The 23796-nt window shown below is 40.8% G+C and overlaps 1 protein-coding gene and 2 long non-coding RNA genes across 5 annotated transcripts in view; 2 read left to right on the top strand and 1 right to left on the bottom strand.

Moving 5' to 3' along the window:
• Positions 1 to 12241, bottom strand: part of LOC309856870 (WASH complex subunit 2A-like) — a 56086-nt gene extending 43845 nt beyond the window's left edge. For 2 of the 3 annotated variants that reach the window (XM_082718659.1, XM_082718660.1), the window contains exons 1-5: positions 12111 to 12237; positions 11884 to 12006; positions 10704 to 10868; positions 5378 to 5440; positions 2510 to 2683 (exon numbers count right to left, since the gene is read on the bottom strand). In XM_082718659.1, coding sequence (XP_082574785.1) covers positions 2510 to 2683; positions 5378 to 5440; positions 10704 to 10868; positions 11884 to 12006; positions 12111 to 12113 — 528 coding nt within the window. In that variant the 5' untranslated portion in view covers positions 12114 to 12237. Of the gene's footprint in view, positions 1 to 2509; positions 2684 to 5377; positions 5441 to 10703; positions 10869 to 11883; positions 12007 to 12110 lie in introns of all 3 variants that reach the window. The other variant, XM_082718658.1, reaches the window with a different exon arrangement.
• A 199-nt stretch (positions 12242 to 12440) lies between these two features.
• Positions 12441 to 16710, top strand: LOC309857328. The gene is made up of 2 exons (XR_014307634.1): positions 12441 to 12573; positions 15066 to 16710. It is a non-coding gene; the product is annotated as an uncharacterized lncRNA (long non-coding RNA).
• A 2244-nt stretch (positions 16711 to 18954) lies between these two features.
• LOC309857343 lies at positions 18955 to 23679 on the top strand. Its single transcript, XR_014307648.1, has 2 exons — positions 18955 to 22637; positions 22751 to 23679. It is a non-coding gene; the product is annotated as an uncharacterized lncRNA (long non-coding RNA).
• The last annotated feature ends 117 nt before the right edge of the window (positions 23680 to 23796 follow it).

The following is a 23796-nucleotide window of genomic DNA, read 5'->3' as shown; positions in this document are numbered from 1 at the left end:
TTCCTCCCCTAAAATGCAGTGCTGCTGAGCAAAAATCAACCACTCAAACAATCAGTCTTGAGAATCATCAATCATCATCCTAAATTTGCAAAGAAGCACACTGAGGAAATAACCCAGATGCTTTTTTAGGACTGTGGGAGGCAGGGTGTGTCCAGGTTTGGGAGTGGGAAAAGGTGGGGACCAACAGCCAATTCCTGAACACTGCACTGCAGCGAAGAGAAGGCCAGAGAGGGTACATAAAGCATGGGCTAGATAAGAGGAAAACAGAGAGCCACTACGCAAGTATCTATGGTCAACAAAATGAACTAAAGGCACATGACAACTGATGAGAACCTACCTGGGAGAAAAAAATGACCCAAAGAAGGAAAAAGAATAATATCCCCCAGCAGCACCCACTGTATAATTTAGAAAGATGAAGTTGGTAAAATAAAACCAGATTATAAAACAACAGAATAAAATGAAGGACACTGTATATAAGAGAAAACCTGCTGGACACCCTTCCATTCCCATCTTCTAAGTCCCACCCAACACACGCGTATTAAAAATTTAAGTTCGGGTGCCTGGGTGGCTCAGTGGGTTAAGCCTCTGCCTTCGGCTCAGGTCATGATCTCAGGGTCCTGGGATCGAGTCCCGCATCGGGCTCTCTGCTCAGCAGGGAGCCTGCTTCCTCCTCTCCTCTCTCTGCCTGCCTCTCTGCCTACTTGTGATCTCTCTCTGTCAAGTAAATTAAAAAAAAAAAAAAAAAAAATCTTTAAAAAAAAAAAAATTTAAGTTCAAGAAAGCACTTCACCACAGGAAAACCTCCCACCTCCATAGAAAAAAACTGATTTGTCCTTTGCAAAGTAGGGCATTTGGCCAACACCTCTCTTCTGTATGGGAAAGACCCTAGGGGGTGCAGGAGGAAACAATTCTGATGCTTAACCCAAGAGAGAATTTGGGAAGGTTAATGTAAAGGTTAAAGACACCACAGCAACTGGGGCGCCTGGCTGGCTCAGTTGGTAGAGTGTGCAACTCTCGATCTCAAGGTCGTTAAGTCTGAGCCCCACGCAGGGTGTGGAGATTACGTGAAAAAATAAAAACTTAAAAACAAAAAGATACAACAGTGCAAACAAAAAAGTACTAACTGGGCTAACCGTGACTTAGAAGGCCTTCCTACTAGAAAAGAAAGCAGTGTAGGACCTGGAACTAACAAGTGTGGCCCAGGCAATACTCCTGCCCAGGTCCACAGCTGACTGATAATCTCTACAGTGGGAAGGCAAGCTAGCAAGTGTACCAGTGCAAAAGGAATGGCTCCGACACCGTACAACACTGGAAGCTTAAACTAGAAGGAGAAGCGTGCAGCAGAATGAATGACCAGAAGAGCTTGGCTCTGTGGTATGTTTCTTTTTCTGTTCTTTTTTTTTTTTTAAGATTTTATTTATTTGTCACAGAGGGAGAGAGACAGAGGGAGCACACAAGCAGGAGGAGTGGCAGGCAGAGGGAGAAGCAGGCTCCCCACTGAGCAAGAAACCTGATGAGGAACTCAATCCCAGGACCCTGGGATCATCACCTGAGCTGAGGGCAGACGCTTAACCCACTGGGCTGCCCAGGCACCCTTGTGGCATGTTTCAATTCATAACACACTTGTGTGTCACAAGGACTCTCTCTCAAAATCAATACGGCAACCTTTTGTGTTAACTTCCAAGTGGCTGTGCTGCCCCAGATGTCTGCTCTGCAGATCTGAAAGTAATAGTAAAGCAGTACCTAATTTCAAGGCTAATAGTCTATTCATGACCGCTCATAATGGCTTTACTCATCCAAGCCAAAACCTGAAATCAACCCAAATGTCTTTCAACGCTTTTTTTTTTTTAAGATTTTATTTATTTATTTGACAGAGAGAGATCACAAGTAGGCAGAGAGGCAGGCAGAGAGAGAGAGGAGCAGAGAGAGCTCAGGCTTCCCGCTGAGAAGAGAGCCTGATGCAGGACTTGATCCCAGGACCCTGAGATCATGACCTGAGCCGAAGGCATCAGCTTAACCCACTGAGCCACCCAGGTGCCCCTCAACGCTTTTTTTAAAAACTCTTTCAATACTTCTGCAGTCTCCCTTAGCACAAGCTACAGAGAACTTCAGGTTCCCAACAATCTGCCCCTCTGATGAGCCTTCCCATACTTGGAAACACAATCGAAGTCTCCTCTGTACCCTCATTTTCCAGCTAGAAGTCAGTTCTCTCTCAGAACACTTACGATCAGGACTCATATAAACGTCTCCTCTCTCCCACCAGCTGGTAATGCTGTAAGAAGCATTGTGAGAGTAGGAACCATGCCCCACACCCTTGTACTCTCCTATCCAGGCATGCTGCCTTGTATCAATGTTCAGGTAAACCAAGTCTTTCCAGAAGAAGCAATGTGAAGTTGATAAGTGCCATGCCTGCTTCTTCAAAGTCAAGTCCATGTCTTACTGATTCTGTGCCCAAGTAAAGCACCCAAACACAAGTATAAAAATAAATGTATGAACTGAATGTCTTTACCTTGGGTTCAAGGATCAGTTCCACCCGTTCATTAGCATCTTCTTCTTCAGAGTCTGAGTTTCCCGCTTTTATATCCAGTTGCTCAAATGCACTGTCCAGTACTTGCAAACCATAGTTCACAGCCTCCTGAACTTTAGGAATCAGATCTACTTCTTTCTGTTCCCGGGTCTTCTCCTACAAAAAAATACTGTTCAGCATAGATCTCCAAAATATTGATACCACCCTAATAAAACACAATAAAACAAATCAATTAAAAATGTTAACAGAAGTCAGATTCTGCTGAATGTCTCAAGAGACCTTGGAGTAGGTTTTAAACCCCAAATCTGTCACTTTCCAGACATGGATCGAACTACCTAAGGTCCCAAAGTTCCCAGTTCACCACCTACAGAAACAAAAGCACAACTCTGGTACGAGGGTTCAGCTAAGTAACCAATGTAAAAATTCCCTGCCCATGAATGGTACATCACTCCCCTGCCACTGAAGGAATGAAGGGCCTAGATGTTCAGGTTCATTATGACTGCATTCCATGAACTTTGGTTAATGTGTCTTTGGACAATTCAGAAGTTAAGACTTTAGAAATACTCCAGCCAGAGATGTCATTTTTCAACTAGTTAAAATACAAAAACCAAAACCTAGTAATTATGGCTATTTTATAAATCTGTTTCAAACCAAGAGAGGGTCAGTTCCATCTCGGACTTATCCTGTACAAGATCCTAAAACAACGCCCCCAATGAATGTCTGTACGTATCACCAAGCTGCTGAAAATACTCCACAGGCCTCCATTTTCTACCACAGCAGCTCTCAGTGACAGTCCCCTCACTCATCAACTGTGTCTTCAGTTGTGAGAAATATTGAAAAAAAAAATTCATGTCATTTCCCCTCTTCATAAATATTCTAGAAGCTCATATAAATTATAGAAAGAACCAAATCATACAGTGCTGCTATGAGGGTCAAAGGAAAAACCCATGAGTCTCTTACACTTTTATCTCAAGTATGGAAGTCTTTCTTTTTTTTTTTTTTTAAAGATTTTATTTATTTATTTGATAGACAGATTACAAATAGCCAGAGAGGCAGGTAGAGAGAAAGAGGAGGAAGCAGGCTCCCCAATGAGCAGAAAGCCCGATGTGGGGATCCATCCCAGGACCTTGGGATCACAACCTGAGCTGAAGGCAAAGGCTTTAACCCACTGAGCCTCCCAGGTGCCCCATGGAAGTCTTTCTAATGAGGCTTTTTTGTTCTGGCTGCATCTTTTTTCCACTCTGGTATCCTTGGTTCCAGTTAAATAGCTAACAGTGCACTATATGTGTGAAAACATGTTTGTTTAGTAAATATATAGTAACTTTTTAAAAATAATGCACTACACACTCATCACTTCACAATGAACCTGATCTGGTGTAACCATATCCATTGCATTCAAATTTAAATGGTTAGCAAATTGTTTGAGAATCATTAAAAGTAACTTTTTTTAAAGCTGAGAATAGGCAGAAGTATGGGTGGTGTCTGACATCCCATCTTAACAGTTTCATCTGAGCAACAGTTACTCACAGAATACCAACTTTTTCAAGTGATGTGTATTTTCTCAGTAAATTAGAGCTGAGCCGAGGCTACTCCCAGTATAACCTGATATTCCAGGGCTTTCCTAAGTGGAAGGTACAACTTATGCCAAGGGACTAGAAAGCCCAGAATGTCTTAACTATGCTCTGGCCCATGGTGTGGCAACACCCAGGGATAGCCCTCCAGTACCCACCCCTCACTCCCTTTTCCTTCTTCCTGCATAGCCACCAGTATCTTCCATTAACATAGTCCATAAAATAGCAGGCACATACCCCAACACTGAACTTCAGCTGCTGGCATTCTCTCTCACTGAAATGGCCTTAAAATCTGGCCCTTCTTCCTTCACCTAACTAACATCATATCCTTGTAGGTTTTCCCTGTTTATATCACTCAGCCCTTCTCATCTGAACTTTCAGAACAGTTAGCAGTTCTGACATGTTATTCCCTAGTGCCTCAACCAAGACCATAAGCTCCTGAGGTTTAAGCCTTTAAGTCACCAGCTCCCTGCAATCTTAGGCGAGTCAATACATGCTCTCTGAGCATTCCATGCCCTCTACTAACACATCCTGTGGCGAGCTGGAGGCACTCAAATGTGTGTGGATTAAACTAGCATTCGTCTCACTGTCATTTCCAACTGGTAGGAATCCAGGCTGTCATGAAAGAACAGGGAAACATGGTCTTCAAAGAACTCACAACCTACAGACCAGTCTGTGGCCTGCTTTTGTATAGCCCTCAAGGTAAGAATGGTTTTCATATATTTTTTTAAGATTTTATTTATTTATTTGACAGAGAGAGAGACAGCAAGAGAGGGAACACAAGAAGAGGGAGTAGGTGAGGAAGAAGCAGGCTTCCTGCCAAGCAGGGAGCCCGATGCAGGGCTTGATCCCAGGACCCCGGGATCATGACCTGAGCCGAAGGCAGAGGCTTAACCACAGAGCCACCCAGGTGCCCCATGGTTTTTACATTTTCTAAGGGTATGAGAGGAAGGAGGAGAAAAAGAAGAAGGGAAAGAAGGGAAAGCGACAGATGTAGCCAGACAAACCTAAAACATTTACTATCTGGTCTTTTACAAAAAATCTCCATTGACCTGTGCTCTGCTCTGAAGCCAGAATTTAGAAACTTTATATATTTCTTACTATACAAAATTTCAGAAACAAACCAAAAAATTTAACCCCTGGGCTATCAGGAGCAGCCTTTGCATTTCCCCTAGTGACCATCCTCTTGCCCACAATCCCCCACCAGCCACGTTACAAAGTTCCACCACTTTCTTTCCCTAAGTCAAGACTCAACAGAAGAGAGATTTAGTGCCAGTACCTGTTCTGCTTTTTCTGTCTCAGCCTTGAGCACCGGTTCCTCCACCTCTTCGTCATATACACGCTACATGTGGAAGCAAATTCACTGTTAAACGGTCAAAATATTTGCAACACCATGCAATATACAATATACAAATTCAACACTCAATATAAAAAGTCAAAGACAGAGGAGAAACGATCATTCAACAAATGACTGAGGCCATCAGCCAAAGACAAAAGTCAAAAAGCAGCAGTTAATGCACCAAATACTAAACTTAAAAAGATACAAAAGATAAAAAGACTAAGAAACATGAAAAAAAGTTCAATCTCATGGCTGGTTGATGAAAGAGTCACAAAAACAATTAAGATACCATTTTCATACCTTCTGATGTAACCTAATACCTAATGCTGACAAGTGCAATGATACAGGTACTTAAACATGAGGCTACTGGAAATGCCAACTGGTAGAACTTACCTACTAGGTAACAAGAGTTTTAACACTTTGAGCAATGGAAATGGTAAAAGTTGTTTTTCATCCTGTTGCTTAAAATTGTTGATAAACTTTTATTATCCCGATTATATGAAAGCAGGTAAGCCAAGCCCACCAAATATTTGCCAGAAGGCCAGGTGTTTGATTGACCTGTACAGCACGCGCAGGCAGGCATCTCTTTTCCAAGAGAGCTATGGCTCCAGTAACTCACTGTGATGTCTTTTACTTTTTAACTACTTAACTATTAAAATGAAGACATGGGAATGTGTCCTAGTAAGACTTATTCGAAATCCACAGTATTTAATATTGGGAGACTGGCATAGAGATAATCATAAAATACAGAGGCAAGAAACTGATCCATAATTACACGTAAGCCTCATTTTACATTCACAAAACACAAATGTATATATACATACTTCCATACACATGAGTCAGTGAGGAAAAGAACTTAAAGCTTACCCATACAGGGGAAAAAAACAAAGTAACATTGCTATTTCTTACTACATCTAGTAACACTCCTACACATCCATGCAGATATATACTTTCCAGGTAAGAACAAAAATACAGATATACAAAGAGAGGCCCTCACCCAAAATATCTCGAGTTCAGGTAAAAAATGAAAAGTTGGTGCCTTTGAAACAAATATGGAAAAATATTAAAGTCTGCTAATGCAAAGTGGTGCATATTACTAGCATTTGTGGTTACTATCTGTTCTGTTCTAGAAATTTGAAAGATTCCATTAAAATGGTTATGAAATAATAAACTAATATTAAGAAAAATATAGCCTGCAAATATATACATACAGAAAGTTAAAAAAAAAAAAACTAGAAAGAAATATGGCAAAGTGTTCAATGGCTGGTTAATTTGGGGAGGTGGAATTATAGTTGATTTTTTGTGGTCTTAATTTTTTCACTTTAGTAATTTTTATCTATTCCAATCTCTTCTACAAGTGTTCATTAATTTTGTAACAGGAAAGAAAAAACTTAAAGGCCAATGTCAGCATGGGAAATGGACTTAGAATGCATTTATGTCAGAATGCTGAGAGGCCCCCTCCACCATCTGAAATTTCAGATGCTGCTTCATCTTCCATACTTTTAAAAAATAACTATTCTATAAGGACAAGAAATTTGGGGGGGGGGCGGTTAATCTTCAGAGACAGAAACAGAAAAGTAAATAAATCTCAAAACTAAGGCTTTCAGACACGGCAGCTACCAGGGTAACTTCATATTTTAAATAGCAAGACCATTTAACCTAAAAGGTTGAGCTTCACGCTCAAGTCTGAACAGCACCGACATCTTACTTTTTCCCCTGCTTGTCATTAAAAACTACTTCATAAGATACTAGTAGACTGCAGCTGGTAGGCCAAACTTGACCTCTAAGAAACCAACCAGCAAATACATAAAACCTGTGGATCTTCCGAGAGTGAAAAGAACGATGTATCTCAAGTCCTCAGCATGCAGCAGATAATCAATGCTAACTTCCTTCACTCTCAACAGGCTACCCTCATAGCTTCATGTGTTTCTTGATAATTTTTTAAATCAGGTAGCTATTCCCAGATTGTTATGAAATAACAATCTTTTGTATTTGCCCTCAAAGGATCTTTTCTTCATTTGGGGATATGGGGCTAGAGATATGGTGGTAAACTGGAGAAAAGGAACCAGGGGCTGAGGACATCTTAACAGATCATAAACAGCCCCAATCCTTTTATGTGTTCTCTTGTTCATTCATTCAAACATTCTCTAGGGTCCTACAAACCAGGGACATGCTGGGCCCAAAGAATACAATATTTAGAACAAATGTGGGGCCTGATTTAGTAGGGTAGATAGACACAACAAATTATATCAATAAATATGAAATTACAGTCATAGAAGTGCACTAAAGAAGTCACTTCTTGGGTGCCTGGCTAGTTCAGTCAGAAGAGCATGCAACTCTTGGGGCGCCTTGGTGGTTCAGTGGGTTGACCCTCTGCCTTCACCTTGGGTCATGATCTCAGGGTCCTGGGATTGAGCCCTGCGTTGGGCTCTCTGCTCAGCAGGGAGTGTGTTGCACGCCCCCGCCCGCCTGCCTCTCTGCCTACTTGTGATCTCTGTTAAATAAATAAATAAAATCTTGAATAAAAAAAAAAGAAGAAGAAGAGCATGCGACTTGTGACCCTGGGATCATGAGTTCAAGCTCCATTTTGGGTGCAGAGATTATTTAAAAAATTAAGTTAAAAAAAAAAAGTCATCTCTAGGTCACTTAATGTTTCAGGACAAAATTCTTAAATTAATAGGTTAATGAAATCTTTTTTTTTTTTTTTTTTAATTTTCTTTTCTTTTTTTTTTTTTTTTTAATTTTATTTATTTATTTGAAAGACGGAGATCACAAGTAGGCAGAGAGGCAGGCAGAGAGAGAGAGAGAGGGAAGCAGGCTTCCTGCGGAGCAGGGAGCCCGATGCGGGGCTCGATCCCAGGACCCTGAGATCATGACCCGAGCCAAAGGCAGCAGCCCAAACCACTGAGCCACCCAGGTGCCCCAGGTTAATGAAATCTTAAGAATTCTGTTCCCTTCTGATAACATGCCACTGTTAATTAGTCTATCTCCTCCTTCAGAGTCCCCTCTTGGGCTTTTACTAAAGGTACTAATTTCTCTTGTCCTAGAAAGTTTTGATTGCTCTTTAATTTCACTAATTCTGTAATGCATTTTTCAACCTGGGTACCTGCTCCTGAGGTTAACTACTAAAACCCAGAAATGTACCTGTGATTTTGAATAACTTTCTAATAAACTACCGAGAAACTAAATGGCACCATCATGCAAGCCAGAATTGTAATACATGAGCACCAGTGTCAGGGTTTGAAAAAAACATATAAAAAGCCAAATCACTGCAAAGTGTCTTAATATACGTAGATTTTTTTTCACAGTTTTTTTTTTTAATTATTTATTTACTTGACAGACAGAGATCACAAGTAGGCAGAGAAGCAGGCAGAGAGAGAGGAGGAAGCAGGCTCCCTGCTGAGCAGAGAGCCTGATTCGGGGCTCGATCCCAGGACCCTGGGATCGTGACCTGAGCCGAAGGCAGAGGCTTTAACCCACTGAGCCACCCAGGCACCCCAGTTTTATTAAGCATCAGCTGCACTCTTCACATCATTATGTTCTGCCATGAATAAGAAGACCATGTAACACGTGGCATTACAGGGAGGTATGAGAAGCAGTAGAACAAGCAAACTGAGCAGGGAATTCTGGCTGCAGAATGGAAGGGGAAGAAGCTTAAGGACTAAGGCAATGGAAAAACGTATGGAAAAAAGGGCACCCAAGAAGTGAACAGAAATAAAGAACTACTACCAAAAAAAAAAAAATCAACAAGAACAAAAAAACCTGCTAGATCAAGGAAAACTCAAAACCTGAAAAAATCTGGCCAGAAAGTAACAGCTAAATGAAAGATAAGTATGACATGAAGACTGTGATTCAGAAAAAATAGTTTATGATGCCCACCCCTACTCCACAAAATTCAACTGGGTACCAATTTAGTGGTACAGGCACATTGGGTACAAGGGGACCCTTCCAATTCAACTCCTTGCCCATTGTAGGGCTCCAGCACTGACTGCAGAGAAGAGCCAAACACCTGACCCAGCAAGAAAGGTGCAAAATGAGGGCAAACAAGTATACTTAAAAGGAGACTATATGTGGCTTGATGAAAATGAAACGGGGCTGCATACACCTGTAAACTGCATCTGCCAGTGAGAAAGATGCTCAGAACCAAGCATGCATATTCTACACAGATCACCAAAAGCTGACTACAGATTTTACTAGAACACTTGCCATATCTTAAACTTACTGGCAAAGAGATCTAGAACTCCTTCACTAAATCCTTATTTTATACAGTTTCCCAAAAATGGTAATGGCTATTCAACATGAATTACTTAAAAAAAAACACATCACTACGTGGCATAAGATACCTGCATGACAGTATTTGGCCCTCTCATCACAATCCTGAATCTCAGGCTTTTATAATTTTGCGATTTTCAAAATCCTTCCTAATACTTTACATCTAACAATCTCGGGAAATAGGCTACTTTAATAATCCTCTTTTGGCAGATTACTTAAGGCTGACACTTAGGAAGTTAACCTCCTGATGGACTCAGAGATGTGCTTAACTAAGCTTCCTCTCCATTCTCATCTCTTAACAGTCTCCCCTTCACTCACTGGGCTCTAGCCACATTTGTTTTCTTTCTATTCGGGAATTACACTATTACAGAATATTGTTGTATTCTGCAAAGAGAGTTCTAGCTAATTTACCTATGTATTCCTAGGACCTAGCACTCAGAAAGTCAATACATATATAGTGACAAATCACACATGGTTCAAAGCTCAGTACTCTGTTTAGAGCTGACTCCATATCACAGATTCAGCCATTGAAACAAAACGTTAATCAATACTATAAAAAAAAAAGACTATTTCAAGTAGGTACACGCATGCCTTTAATATAACTTATCAGAACGTGATGGACACAGTCAATATTGCAGCCACATTTTGGTGCCCAGATGATCAGACTAGGTGTACAGCTCTCCTTACAGAACATGCCCACAAAAAGGCTTGTTGGAATGCCACCCAAGTCAGCAGTACCACAACTAAAAACGGATGAAAAAACTAGGAGTAAGAAAACTGTATCACTAGATTTTTTTTTAAAGCTTGAAAAAATAAACTTTACTAATTTAAAAAAAAGTTATTAATCCTAGAGTAAGAAGCTTCAATTCCCAAATACCCCTACATTCATCAAAATTGAATAGGGTACCTAATAAAAAACCACTAAGTATCACAACAGAACTCTCGCTTCTCCAACAAGCATTATTTATAAGTCTGACACAACTAGGTAACTCACGTTCTCAATGAACTGGGTATTAGACAGCATAAGGAAGTCATTGAAGACATTGTGAAGACGACAATCTGTGGCTTTAGTTTCCCGGATTAGTCCATCCACTTGTTTCTTGATTTCATGGGTCCTGGAGATAGTCTGCTGTGAGAATTCCTGTAGAAACTGTAGCAGCTATTAAAAAAAAAAAAAATACAGCAATATCAGCATCACATGTGTCTGCTCTGTGGATCAAAAGAAAAAAGAACCCATTTTCTTTTCAACTTTGAGTGTGCATGCTGGAATGCAACGGATGCTGCTTTTGACAGTACCCAAGACCAAGCAGCACGGAAAAACATTAAAGCAGCTCATCACAGGGACGCCTGGGTGGCTCAGTTGGTTAAGCAGCTGCCTTCGGCTCAGGTCATGATCCCGGCGTCCTGGGATGGAGTCCTGCATCGGGCTCCTTGCTCAGCGGGGAGCCTGCTTCTCCCTCTGCCTCTGCCTGCCATTCTGTCTGCCTGTGATCGCTCTCTCCCCTTCTCTCTCTGATAAATAAATAAAATCTTAAAAAAAAAAAAAAAGCAGCTCATCACAACAGTGACAAGGAGTGAATGGACACTTGCTATCTCGTATCTGGAGAAATTTTAAAGTCTTGTTTGGTTATCATTCTTCAGAAATCCCAGACGAAGAGCGAAATAACAAACCACCACTATTATTTTTTTTTTAATGTATTCATATGGGACTTCAGAATCACAGTTCTGAGCTTCTAGGTCCCGAGGCCTTTAAAGTCCCACTGCAGGAGATGCACACAGCGGCTTGTCTATCTCCCCATACAGTCCGGGTCCCAACGTGGAATGGCCTCATGATGCCCTAGCAATCCCGGGCGCAGAGAAAATCCATCTGCCTCGCTCAAGATGGAGGTGGGTGCACCGCTGGAAAACCCAAACAAGGATCAGAACCCCGCTTCTGGGCTGAAGTCCGAGTAGGGGCACTCAGCCAGCTAAGGACGACAGGCCCGCCCCCGCCCAGGTGCCTAGGGTCCGCCACCGTGGCGTTTGTGATATAGAGAAGGGGCGTGTTATTAAAAATAACAGAGACAGCGGGATAGACCGGGTGAAGTATTCGGGGCTCCCATCCTTCTGCTAGCAAGCTGCGCGTCACCCCTGGCGGCCCCCCTCCACTCCCGTCCCTGGGGTCCGCCTCTCACGCCCGCATCAGCCGCCAGCGACCAACTCTGGCTGCTCCTGCGGATCTCCTCCACCGACCAGGGTCGCTCCCACACTGGCTCCGACGCCGGCGCCCGCTCCTGGTCGGGGGTCGTCCGGTTCATCTGCAGCGGGAAGGATGAAAAGAAGGGCTGAGCTTTGGGGAGACGGCGGCCCCGGCCCGGCCCCGACCCAATCCTGCCCGCTGCACGCCGCCCTCCGCCCTCACCATCCCCGCGGTGCAGTTCGGCGAGCTGCTGGGTAGCCACCACCGTATTCGCTGAGGCCCGCAGGGCTGCGGAAGCCGAGACCCGAACCCTGAAGCCCCGGCACGTGACCGGCTGTCACGTGACCGGACTCGCACGTGACCGGATGTGCCGCGCCGGCGGGGAAAAAAAAAAGTGGCCAAGGATTCGGAGTTGAGTCACAAGGCCTGCGGCTGGGCTAAGATGGAAGCGGGAAGAAAGAGAGGGTGCAAACGCCTGGGGGCACTAGTGGTCGGGTTGCTGTGGAGCCGGAGGGCGCAGGCGGTGGCTGTGGGGCGCGCTGCGAGAAGGGAACCCTGAAAGGAACCTGTGAAACAACCCGTCTAGGGACTCCGGCCTTCGTGGGAGGAAGCAAAGCTTTCCCAACTGCGTGTCTTCCTGGTTGCAACTCTGCTGCCCTTCGCTGGGTCCGCGCCTTGGCGCTCAGTAAGTGGAGGAGGAATGTTTTATGATTTACAAGATTTTATTTTTCATATAGTGGAAACAATGGCATATTCTTGTCTTTATTTTTCAGTGAATGACTATAATGTGGATATTGCACAAAGTCAGGGACAGGTCTAACAATTTTCTTGAAGACATAAACTTCTGAGCATTCTATAATCCAATATAACTATATTATTTCCTAATAATTTCATGGATTGTTCATTAATATTAGAGGATTTAATAAGAGAAAAGTCACTGACAAAATCTGCTTTACAACCAAAATCCAGGGGTGCCTGGGTGACTCAATCAGTTAAGTGACCAACTTTTGATTTCAGTTCAGGTCATGACCTCAGGGTCATGAGATCAAGTCCTGGGTCAGCTCTGTGCTAGGCTTAGAGCCTTCTGAAGATTCTCTTTCTCTCCCACTGCTCCTTCCCCTCCCCACCCCCTGCATGCACTCTTTCTTTCTATCTCTAAACAAACAAACAAACAAAAATCCAAACAACTGAAAACCCAGCATTTTCAAAGCTACAGAACTGTTCGCTGTTAAGACACAGTTTCACAAAGTCATCGCTGAAGCTGCAAATACCAATGGAAAAAGTAATAACAATAATACTAATTTTAAAAGCCTCAATTTATCCAAATTCTTTATCATTGATATAATTCATATAAGCAGTGTTAAATATCACATGTTTTACATTACAGTGTGAGGCAAGACATTTATAACAAGATCTGGGCCATAGCTTCAGTATTTAATATATGTAAATGATTTTGGACGCATAACTAAAAGTGCTTAAATCCAGCTGGTTTTCTAAGTAATGCGTGATACAAATGGTGTAACTATAGCATGAGAATTTGGGATTGTTACCAACAATCTCTAACGAAGCCCCCAGTTCCTGTGCATGTATTGATACCACTCTGTGGTTTGATTATTCTAGAGGACTTGTGAATTTTGTTTTATGAGAGCTCACAAACCTAAGAATCCAGTAATATAGTTCTGACCCAATTTAATAAGTCTACTAACTGTAAATTATATGCTTTTTTAAAGAAATGGTAGTTATGATTTTTTTAAGATTTTATTTATTCATTTGAGAGAGAGAACACAAACAGGGGAGGGGCAAAGGGAGAGAGAGAAACAGACTTCCCACAGAGCAGGGAGCCTGATGCAAGAGTCAATCTCAGGACCCCAAGATCATGACCTGAGCCGAAAGCAGACACTTAACCAACTGAGCCATTCAGGTGCCCCAGTTACGATTATTTTTAAAGTATTATTTTAGTACTTAATTAATTTAGTACTTAATTAATTAATTAATTTAGTACTTTATTAATTATATCTCTGGTAGTGTGGCCAAATTGAAGCCAAATTACTACCCCTATTATCATTTTGCACTAGTATATGAAGTGTGAGCAGCAAATGTGTGCAACTATATTCCAACAGTGTCAAATTCTATAACTCTTCAAGTTAGATTTCTTAGCTACAAGATATATTTTACCAATCACCCCCTGACCAAATTCTTTTTTCCTTTCTTCTTTTTTTTTTTTTTTTTAAGATTTAGTTATTTTAGAGAGAGAGAATGGGTGGGAGGGGCAGAGGGAGAGAGAGAGAATCTCAAGCAGCCTCTGCAATGAGCACAGAGCCTGATGCAATGCTTGATCTCATGACCCTAAGATGACGACCTGAGCTGAAACCAAGAGTGCGACACTTAACCAATTTTGCCACCCAGGCACCCCACCAAATTCTTTTTTATTTCCCACCAATTTCTTTTTAACAAGACTCACAAAATTATTTATGACATTGTTCGTTCTCTCTGGTGAAACCCCTGGTTTAGTTCAACAAACTACTGCCTGCAAGGTGAGTTTACAGCTCTTAAAATGTACATGTAATTATTCTGGGTAGCCTTTATCTGAAATATTTTTTAAATACTAATGATCACAAAAATCTCCTTTCATTTTATAACAGTTTCTAACTTAATTCAACGTATACGCAATAGTGTAAACCACTAGCTGCTTGCCTTCTCAATAAAGGAGTTCAAAGGTATTAAATAATGTGTAATGTTTTCTATAGTATTATTAATTTTATATCTTTAGGGCATTACAGGCTGAGAAAGTTGGCAAAAAAAAAAAAAAGAATACATGGTTTTATGCTTTTATAATGCATAGCTCTCAGATTTCACGCTGAACTACCCTCAGTTTTAAAATACCCATGGTTGGGGCACCTGGGTGGCTCAGTGGGTTGGGCCTGTGCCTTCAACTCAGGTCAAGATCCTGGGATCGAGCCCCGCATCATGCTCTCTGCTCAGTGGGCAACCTGCTTCCCCTTCTCTCTCTGCCTGCCCCTCTGCCTACTTGTGATTTCTCTCAGTCAAATAAATTTTTAAAAAATTTTTTAAATATCCTTGGTTGAGGTTGACCATCAAATATGTTATACGTAAGAATTGATTCTCTAACTCTGCTTTCTTGAAAATAAAGTCTAGCCAACCTGCTTTATTTTACAGAGGCCCCTCCAGTGAGCGAGCAAGCCATGGTTCTTCTAACAGTCATTTAAAGTGCCTGAGAGATTTTCTCCAAGAACATGCAATTCAGAGGCTCCACGAGAGGGGAGTCAGAAATGCTTCCCAGTCAGAAAACCCAGACACCATGCACCCCACAGTAAGTACAACATATTCCTCTAAGAGATCCCTGCTCTCTGACCTGGGCAGAAAAGCTGATCCACATACAGAGTGACAGAGGCTGATGAGTTATGGGAATCAAGTGGCTTTGCTTACTGATACTAAACTCTGACTTTATATGTCAACAAGCAGCACTTTCTCGGTGGTCAGGAGTGCATTTCTACCATAGCATTTCTCCCTGCCTCTGTTAATCATTGAGCTCTTTTTTTCTGAATTTGAGAGTGAGTCAAGGCTTTAACTCTGGGACAGCCTGATAAAGATTCAAGAGTTGGAATTTTAAATCAGCTGCAAACCTTTGAGTATTGGTGGAGGGTCATCTCAAGCCACTGGGGCAAAATTTGACTTTCTAAAAAATAGCGCTGAAACAACTGGGTAACCATTTGGGAAGAGATCAAAGTAGAACCATACCTAACACTTCACATAAAAATAAATTCCTACTGGATTAGGGATCTAAATGCAAAAACCAAAACCATGCAGTACTAATAGACAACATGAATGATTTCCTCTTTAGCTTCAGTGTAGAGAAAGCCTTACTATGACTTGAAATCCAGAGTGATAAAGAAAAATTAATAAATTTGAATACATAAACATAAAACATTTTTCATGGTTAAAAGCCATCATAAAAAGTCAATGAACAATTGAAAAACCACGAGACAATATTTCAGCATATATAACAGACAAATGGTTAGTATCACTAATATATTAAGAGAATATTAAAGGGTTCTCAAAAATTAAGTAGCAAGACAGCAAGAGAGAGAGAGCGCTACCTTCCAGTATCTCTGATGAATGTAGATGCAAAAATCCTCAACAAAATATTAACAATTTGAATCCAACAGTACAATAAAAAAAAAATCATTCACCATGATCAAGAGGGATGTATTCCCAGGATGTAAGAGTGTTTCAGTATCCAAAAGTCAATCAGTGTGATATATCATATCAATAAGAGAAAGAGAAAGAATAAAACCCATATGATCATCTCAGTAAGTGCAGAAAAAGTTTTGACAAAGTACAACATCCATTCATGATAAAATCCCTCAACAAGGTATATCTAGAGGGAATATACCTCAACATAATAAAGGCCATATATGAAAAATCCCAAGCTAACATCATACTCAGTGGGGAAAAACTGGGAGCTTTTCTTCTAAGGTCAGGAACAAGACAAGGACACTCTCATCACTTTACTTGAACACAGTATTGGAAGTCCTAGCGACAGCAATTGGACAACAAAAAGAAAGAAAAGGCATCCAAATTGATAAGTAAGACTTTCACTATTTGCCGATGACATGATACTATATATAGAAAACTTGAAGGACTCCATCAAAAATCTACTAAAACTGATAAATGAAATCATAAAGTTGCAGGATACAAAATCAATGTACAGAAATCTCTTGCATTTCTATTTACTAGTAATGAAGCAGCAGAAAGAAATTAAGAAAACAATCTCATTTACAAGTGCAAAAAAATAATAAAATACCTAGGAATAAACTTCAGCAAAGTGGTAAAAGCCCTGTATTCTGAAAACTATAAAATACCAATGAAAGAAATTAAAGACAGCAAAAAGAAATGGAAAGACAGTCCATGTTCATGGGTTGGAAGAACAAATATTGTTAAACTGTCTGTACTACCCAATGCAATCTACAGATTCAATGCAATCCCTATCAAACTCTCAACAGCATTTTGCACAGAACTAGAACAATACTAGAATTTGTATGGAGCCACAGAAGACCCAGAAGAACCAAAGCAATGAGAAAGAAAAACAAAACTGAATATAGCACATTCCAGAATTCACGTTATGTTACAAAGCTGTATTATTCAAGACAGTATGTTGCTGGCATAAAAATAGACACGTGGATCAAGGGAAGAGAATAGAAAACCCAGAAATAAACCCACAATTATATGGTGAACTAATCTTTTACAAAGGAGGCAAGAATATGCAATGGGAAACAGTCTCTTCAACAAATGGTGTTGGGAAAACTGGCCAGCCACATGCAAAAGAATGAAACTGGACCACTTTCTTACCACCGCACACACACACACACACACACACACACCCTCAAAATGTGAGACCTGAAACCATGAAAATCCTAAAATAGAGCGCTGGCAATAATTTCTCTGACATTGTAGCAACATCCTTCCACATCTGTCTCCTGAGGCAAGGGAAACAAAAGCAAAAATAAAGTACCAGGACTACATCAAACAAAATGAAAAGCTTCTGCACAGCAAAGGCAACAACCAACGAAACTAAAAAGACCACCTACTGGAAGGGAGAAAATATTTTCAAATGGCATATCTGATAAAGGGTTAGTATCCAAAGTATCTAAAGAACTGATTCAACTTGGGGGTGCCTGGGTGGCTCAGTCATTAAGCGTTTGCCTTCAGCTCAGGTCATGATCTGAGGGTCCTGGGATTGAGTCCCACATGGGGCTCTCTGCTCAGCAGGGAATCTGCTTCTCCCTCTCCTCCCACTTGTGCTCTCTCTCTTTCAAATAAATAAATAAATAAAATCTTAAAAAAAAAAAAAAAAGAACTGATTCAACTCAACACACAGAAAACCAAATAATCTGATTTTAAAATGGACAGGAGACATACACAAACATTTCTCCAAAGAGGACATTCAGAAAGCCAATGGACACCTGAAAAGATGTTCAAAAGCACTCATTATCAGGGAAATGCAAATCAAAACCACAATGTGGTGGGGCACCTGGGAGGCTCAGTGGGTTAAAGCCTCTGCCTTCGGCTCAGGTCATGATTCCAGGGTCCTGGGATCGAGCCCCGCATCGGACTCTCTGCTTGGCAGGGAGCCTGCTTCCCTTCCTTCTCTCTCTGCCTGCCTCTGCCTACTTGTGATCTCTGTCAAATAAATAAATAAAATATTTAAAAACAAAAACAAACAAAACTACAATGGGGGGCACCTGGGTGGCTCAGTGGGTTAAGCCTCTGCCTTCGGCCAGGTCATGATCCCAGGGTCCTAGGATCGAGCCCAGTGTCGGGCTCTCTGCTCAGCGGGGAGCCTGCTTCCCTTCCTCTCTCTCTGCCTGCCTCTCTGCCTACTTGTGATTTCTGTCTGTCAAATAAATAAATCTAAAAAAAAAACACACAACTACAATGGGATATCACCTCACACTTGTCAGAGAGGCTAAAATAAAAAACTCAAGGGACACCTGGCTGGCTCAGTTGGTGGAGCACGTGACTCTTAATCTCAGGTTTGTGAATTTGAGCCCCAAGTTGGGTGTAGAGATTGCTTCAAAATAAAATCTAAAAAAAAAACAAAAAACAAAAGAACTAAAAAAGCAACAAGTGTTGATAAGAATGTGGAGAAAAAGGAACCCTTCTGAACTGTTGATGGGAATCCAAACTGGTGCAGCCACTGTGAAAGACAGTTCCTCAAAGGGAGGTTCCTCAAAAAGTTAAAAATAGAACTATCCAGCCATCTAGTAATTGCACTACTGGATATTTACTGAAAGAATACAAAAACATTAATATAAAAGGATACATGCGCCCCTGTGTATGTTGTAGCATTATTTACAATAACCAAACTATGGAAGCACCCAAGTGTCCATCAACAGACAATGGTCAAAGACATCTCTCTCTCTCTCTCTCTCTCTCTCTCACACACACACACACACACACACACACAAACAGTGGAATAGTATTCAACCATAAAAAAGAATGTAGCCTTGCCATCTGAGACAACAATGCTAAGCAAAGACAGGCAAAGACAAATATATGATTTTTCTCATATATGGAATGTAAGAAACAAAACAAACAAAGGGAAAAAAAGAGAGACAAACCAAAGAACAGATTCTTAACTATAGAGAACAGAGGGGAGGCTACCCTGTGGTTACCAGAGGGGAGGTAGGAGGGTGGGTGGGTGAAATAGGTAGAAGAGATTGGGAGTGCACTCGTGATGCACGCTGGGTAAGTATGGAACTGTTGAATCACTATATTGTACACTTGAAACTAATATAGCTCTGTATGTTAACTGCCCTGGAATTTAAATAAATAAATAGCCTGATGACAATGGCACTTCACATTTGTGACAATTAGATCATGTAGGTTACTGGGACCAACGTTGACCCTACATCTTTAAACCATACCCGCCATCCTTCTTCGTACATCACCACCACCACTCCCAATAAAGGAAAGCCCTAAATAGCCCAGGGTCCTTTTTTTTTTTTTAAGATTTTATTTATTTATTTGAGAGAGAGAGACAGTGAGAGAGAGCATGAGCAAGGAGAAGGTCAGAGGGAGAAGCAGACTCCCTATGGAGGTGGGAGCCCAATGCGGGACTTGATCCTGGGACTCCGGGATCATGACCTGAGCTTAAGGCAGTCGTCCAACCAACTGAGCCACCCAGGCGTCCCCCAGGGTCCTTTAAGACTGTTACTTTGGGCTTTCCTCACTTCTTGCCCAGCCTACTCCAGTTCTTCTCCAATTGTATCAGCTACCAATCATGAATTGCATCTCTGAGTTTGCAACCAGTTTGAAGGCCCCCGAACTTGGTATGATATTTGATTCTTTGTCTTTGACCATTGGCAAAGATTTTGACTCAGATTCTCTGCTCTGATTTTTCTCTCATGTGGTCACTCCAAATAGTAATTTGAGCCATATGAAACTGCTGTTTTTATATGACAAAAACACAAATATTTTGTATGGTTCAACGTAAAACGTTACCCAAAACCTGGCCTGAACCTATTGACCAGCACAGCAGCAACGCTGTGTTCCCAACTTAGAGTATGTTGTATTTCAGTTTTGCTTTCCCAAACGTTTAATTATTTTATTAGTTTCTTTTGATGCCTGCTAAATCCCTTTCCATTCTTTTTTAGAATTATTCAGTGTGCTGTTGCCTATCTCATCATTTCTTTGCATATCTCATTTCTTACTGAAAACCTGGCTTTTTAAATAATATAACTTGGCAACTCTGTAAGTCAGATACATACCTTCCAGGATTTATTTTATTTTTTTTATTTTTATTTTTTTAAGATTTTTTATTTTATTTTATTTATTTGACAGAGAGAGATCACAAGTAGGCAGAGAGGCAGGCAGAGAGAGAGAGAGGAGGAAGCAGGCTCCCTGCTGAGCAGAGAGCCCAACGCAGGACTCGATCCCAGGACCCTGAGATCATGACCTGAGCTGAAGGCAGCGGCTTAACCCACTGAGCCACCCAGGTGCCCCTTCCAGGGTTTATTTTAGTTAATTTTTCTTACAGTTGTTGTTGTTGTTGTTGTGTGTTTATTTAGTGACTTTCCTGTACTACTTTTGTAGCCTGTTTTCTTTGTCATGTATGGCCACTAAAGTCTCTGTTCACTTAACTTAGGGGTTAACCAGTGACTGGACAGAGATTCCCTGTATGCCTGGTACCAGTAAGTCTCCCAGCTTTTGCCAAGGGGTCTGTGTCTGTATGTTAGGGTAAACCTTAAATCTGGCAGTTTACAACTCAGGCTTAGCCTTCAGTTCCTGCTTACATGGAGTCTCAACACTAACCAGAGGTGAAAGATTAGGGCCTTCTCCTGGGCATGTGAACTGGCTTGTACATCAAATGGCCTCTAGGCCCCAGGAATGCATTGGCACTTTTCAAAGTCTTCTATGGACATCTCATTCCCCAAACTACCTTTTCAGTTTTTGGGCAGTCTCTTCTTTATTCCACAACTGTTAACCTTCTTCATGTACCTACAATGTTAAACAGTCACTACTGATTTTCTTTTTTTAAACAGATGTTCCAGGAAAAGGCTTTCACAGTGAGTAAGCTCTGAATGAGGTCAAGTAAAGATAATCCCTGTGAGTGGGAATTTCCAGGAGCCTCTGAAAAGGTCAAACTGTGTAATTCTCTAGGAGTGGGGCTTTTTCAGGAGTCCCAAACTTGTCTGTTCTCTCCACTGGTTGCTAGGTGGCTGGGTTGCACAGCTACCATGTTGTGAGGCTGTAGGTTTTCAAAGCTACAAGAGGGCTGGGAAGAAGGGGATCAGAATAGGGCAAGTTATAATTCTGAAAAGCTCCCTTTTCTTACTGGGACTCAGCCATTTTTCTTGAATAAATGTTCTTTGGATTGTTGCAAGCCTTTGGTTTATCTTCAGAGTTCTGAAAAAGTTGATTTAAAATTTTTTTGCCAGAGTTCTCATTGTTTTTATGGGGAGTGGATGAAGGTTCTTAGTCTGCCATTCCATTCTCTGGTGGAATCTTGAAGTTTCCTTTCTTTTCTTTTAAATTTTATTTATTTGAGAGAGAGAGTATGAGAGCGAGAGCGAGTGAGAGAGAGAGAGAGCATGAGCAGGGAGTAGGGGCACAAGGAGAGGGAGAAGCCACCTCTCAGCTGATCAGGGAGACTGATATGGAACTCGATCCTAGGACTCTGGGATCATGACCTGGGCCAAAGGCAGATGCTTAAACAACTGAGCCACCCAGGTGCCCTGAAGTTTCCTTTCTATAGATATTATACATTTCTGAAGTTTATTCCTAGGGTATTTTTGTTGCTATTTTAAATATATTTTCTTCCACTATATTTTCTAATTGGTTTTATCTTTATTTAGGAAACCTCTTTTTTTAAAAATTCTAGTGTAATTGATGTACAACATTATATTAGTTTCAGGTATACAATATAATAATTCAACAATTCCATACATTACTCAGTGCTCATCATGATAAGTGTCCTCTTTATCCCTTTTACCTATTTTATCTGTTCTCCCACCCACCTTCCCTCTGGTAACCATCTGTTTGTTCTCTTGTTGAGTCTGGGTTTTTTTGGTTCATCTCTTAGTTTTCCTTTGTTTCTTAAATTCCACATATAAGTGAAATCATACGGTATTTGTCTTTCTCTGACTCACTTATTTCACTTAGCATTATACTTTCTAGATCCATCCATATTATTGCAAATGGGAAAGTTACATTCTTTTTTATGGCTAAGTAACATTCCATTGCATATATACACCACATCTTCTTTATTCATTCATCTATCAAGGGATACTTGGGTTGCTTCCATATCTTAGCTATTATAAATAATGCAATAAATTCAATAAAAGCCAACATCCAATAAATAAATAATGCGATAAATATAGGGTGCATACAACCCTTTGAATTAGTGTTTTCAAATTCTTTGGGTAACTATCTAGCAGTGGCATTATTGGGTCATATGGTGATTCTGTTTGTAATTTTTTGAGGAACCTCCACACTGTTTTCTACACTAGCTGCACCAGCTTGCTTTCCCACCAGCAGTGTAGGAGGCTTCTCTTTTCTTACATCCTCACCAACACTTGTAGTTTCTTGTGTTTTTTATTTTAGCCCTTCTGACAGGTGTGAGGTGATATCTCATTGTGGCTTTGATTTGCATTTCCCTGATCATGGGTGATGTTGAGCATCTTATCATGTGTCAGTTGGCGATCGGAATGTCTTCTTTGGAGAAAGGTTTGTGTGTGTCCTCTGCCCATTTTTAAATTGGGTTATTTGGTCTTCTGTGTGTTGAGTTGTATCTTTAGATTCTTTATTTTTTTAAAAGATTTTATTTATTTACTTGACAGAGAGAGATGACAAGCAGGCAAAGAGGCAGGCAGAGAGAGAGGAGGAAGCAGGCTCCCTGCCGAGCAGAGAGCCCGATGTGGGGCTCGATCCCAGGACCCTGAGATCATGACCCGAGCCAAAGGCAGCGGCCCAACCCACTGAGCCACCCAGGTGCCCCTCTTTAGATACTTTAAATCTAACCCCTTATCAGATATACCACTGTCAAATATTTTATCCCATTCAGTAGGTTGTCTTATTTAGGAAACCTCTTGATCATTACATATTAATTTTGTATACAATGGATTTTGTTGAATTGTTGTATTGCTTATAATAGTTTTATTGTTGTTGGTTCTAAATTTTCAGGTAAACGAATAATGATACTTTTGCCATCTTTTTTCCCTCCAATGTTAAACCTCTTTTTCTTATTTAAATACATTTGTTAATACCTCCAAAGCCAAGTTAACAGTAGTAAGAATGAGCATTCTTGCATTGTTCCTGACTCAAGTGGATATTCTTTCACTATTTTACCATTAAACTTGGTGTGTTTTTTTTTTCAATCATCTTCATAGTTTTTAAATACATGCCAATGACTATTCTCTCTGCCTGACTATTCTTCATCATGGCTTCATTTCAAGGCAATCTATTCCAGCCCTTCCTTGTCTAGCCTGGACTTCTTCTAGTCATAACACTCTTCCGTATCTCCCCCTGTAGGAGAGCAACCAGGATATCATCCTCTGGAGAAATACCGCAAACAGAGAAGTACGGCACAGAGATGATGATAGCAGTAATAACATATCAGAGGGGAATCTTTGAGAATATTAAAGCAAATATTTTTAATTTGTATTAGCAAACAGAATCCAGAAGCACATGAAAGTAACAATAGGCCAGTAATGTGTCTCTTTTCCCAAGCATGCAACAGTCTTCCAATAAAAGGGACTTTGATAATATAGGTTGCCATTTTATTTTTTTTTTAAGTTGCCATTTTAAAGGTCAAAGAAGATGATATACTGTCTTATACTAGACACAAAAATTAACTCAAAATGGATTAAAGACACAAAAATAAAGG

The sequence above is a fragment of the Mustela nivalis genome (assembly GCF_964662115.1).
Source record: "Mustela nivalis genome assembly, chromosome: 2".
Classification (NCBI taxonomy): Eukaryota; Metazoa; Chordata; class Mammalia; order Carnivora; family Mustelidae; genus Mustela; species Mustela nivalis.
This window is presented reverse-complemented; position numbering and strand designations above follow the sequence as displayed.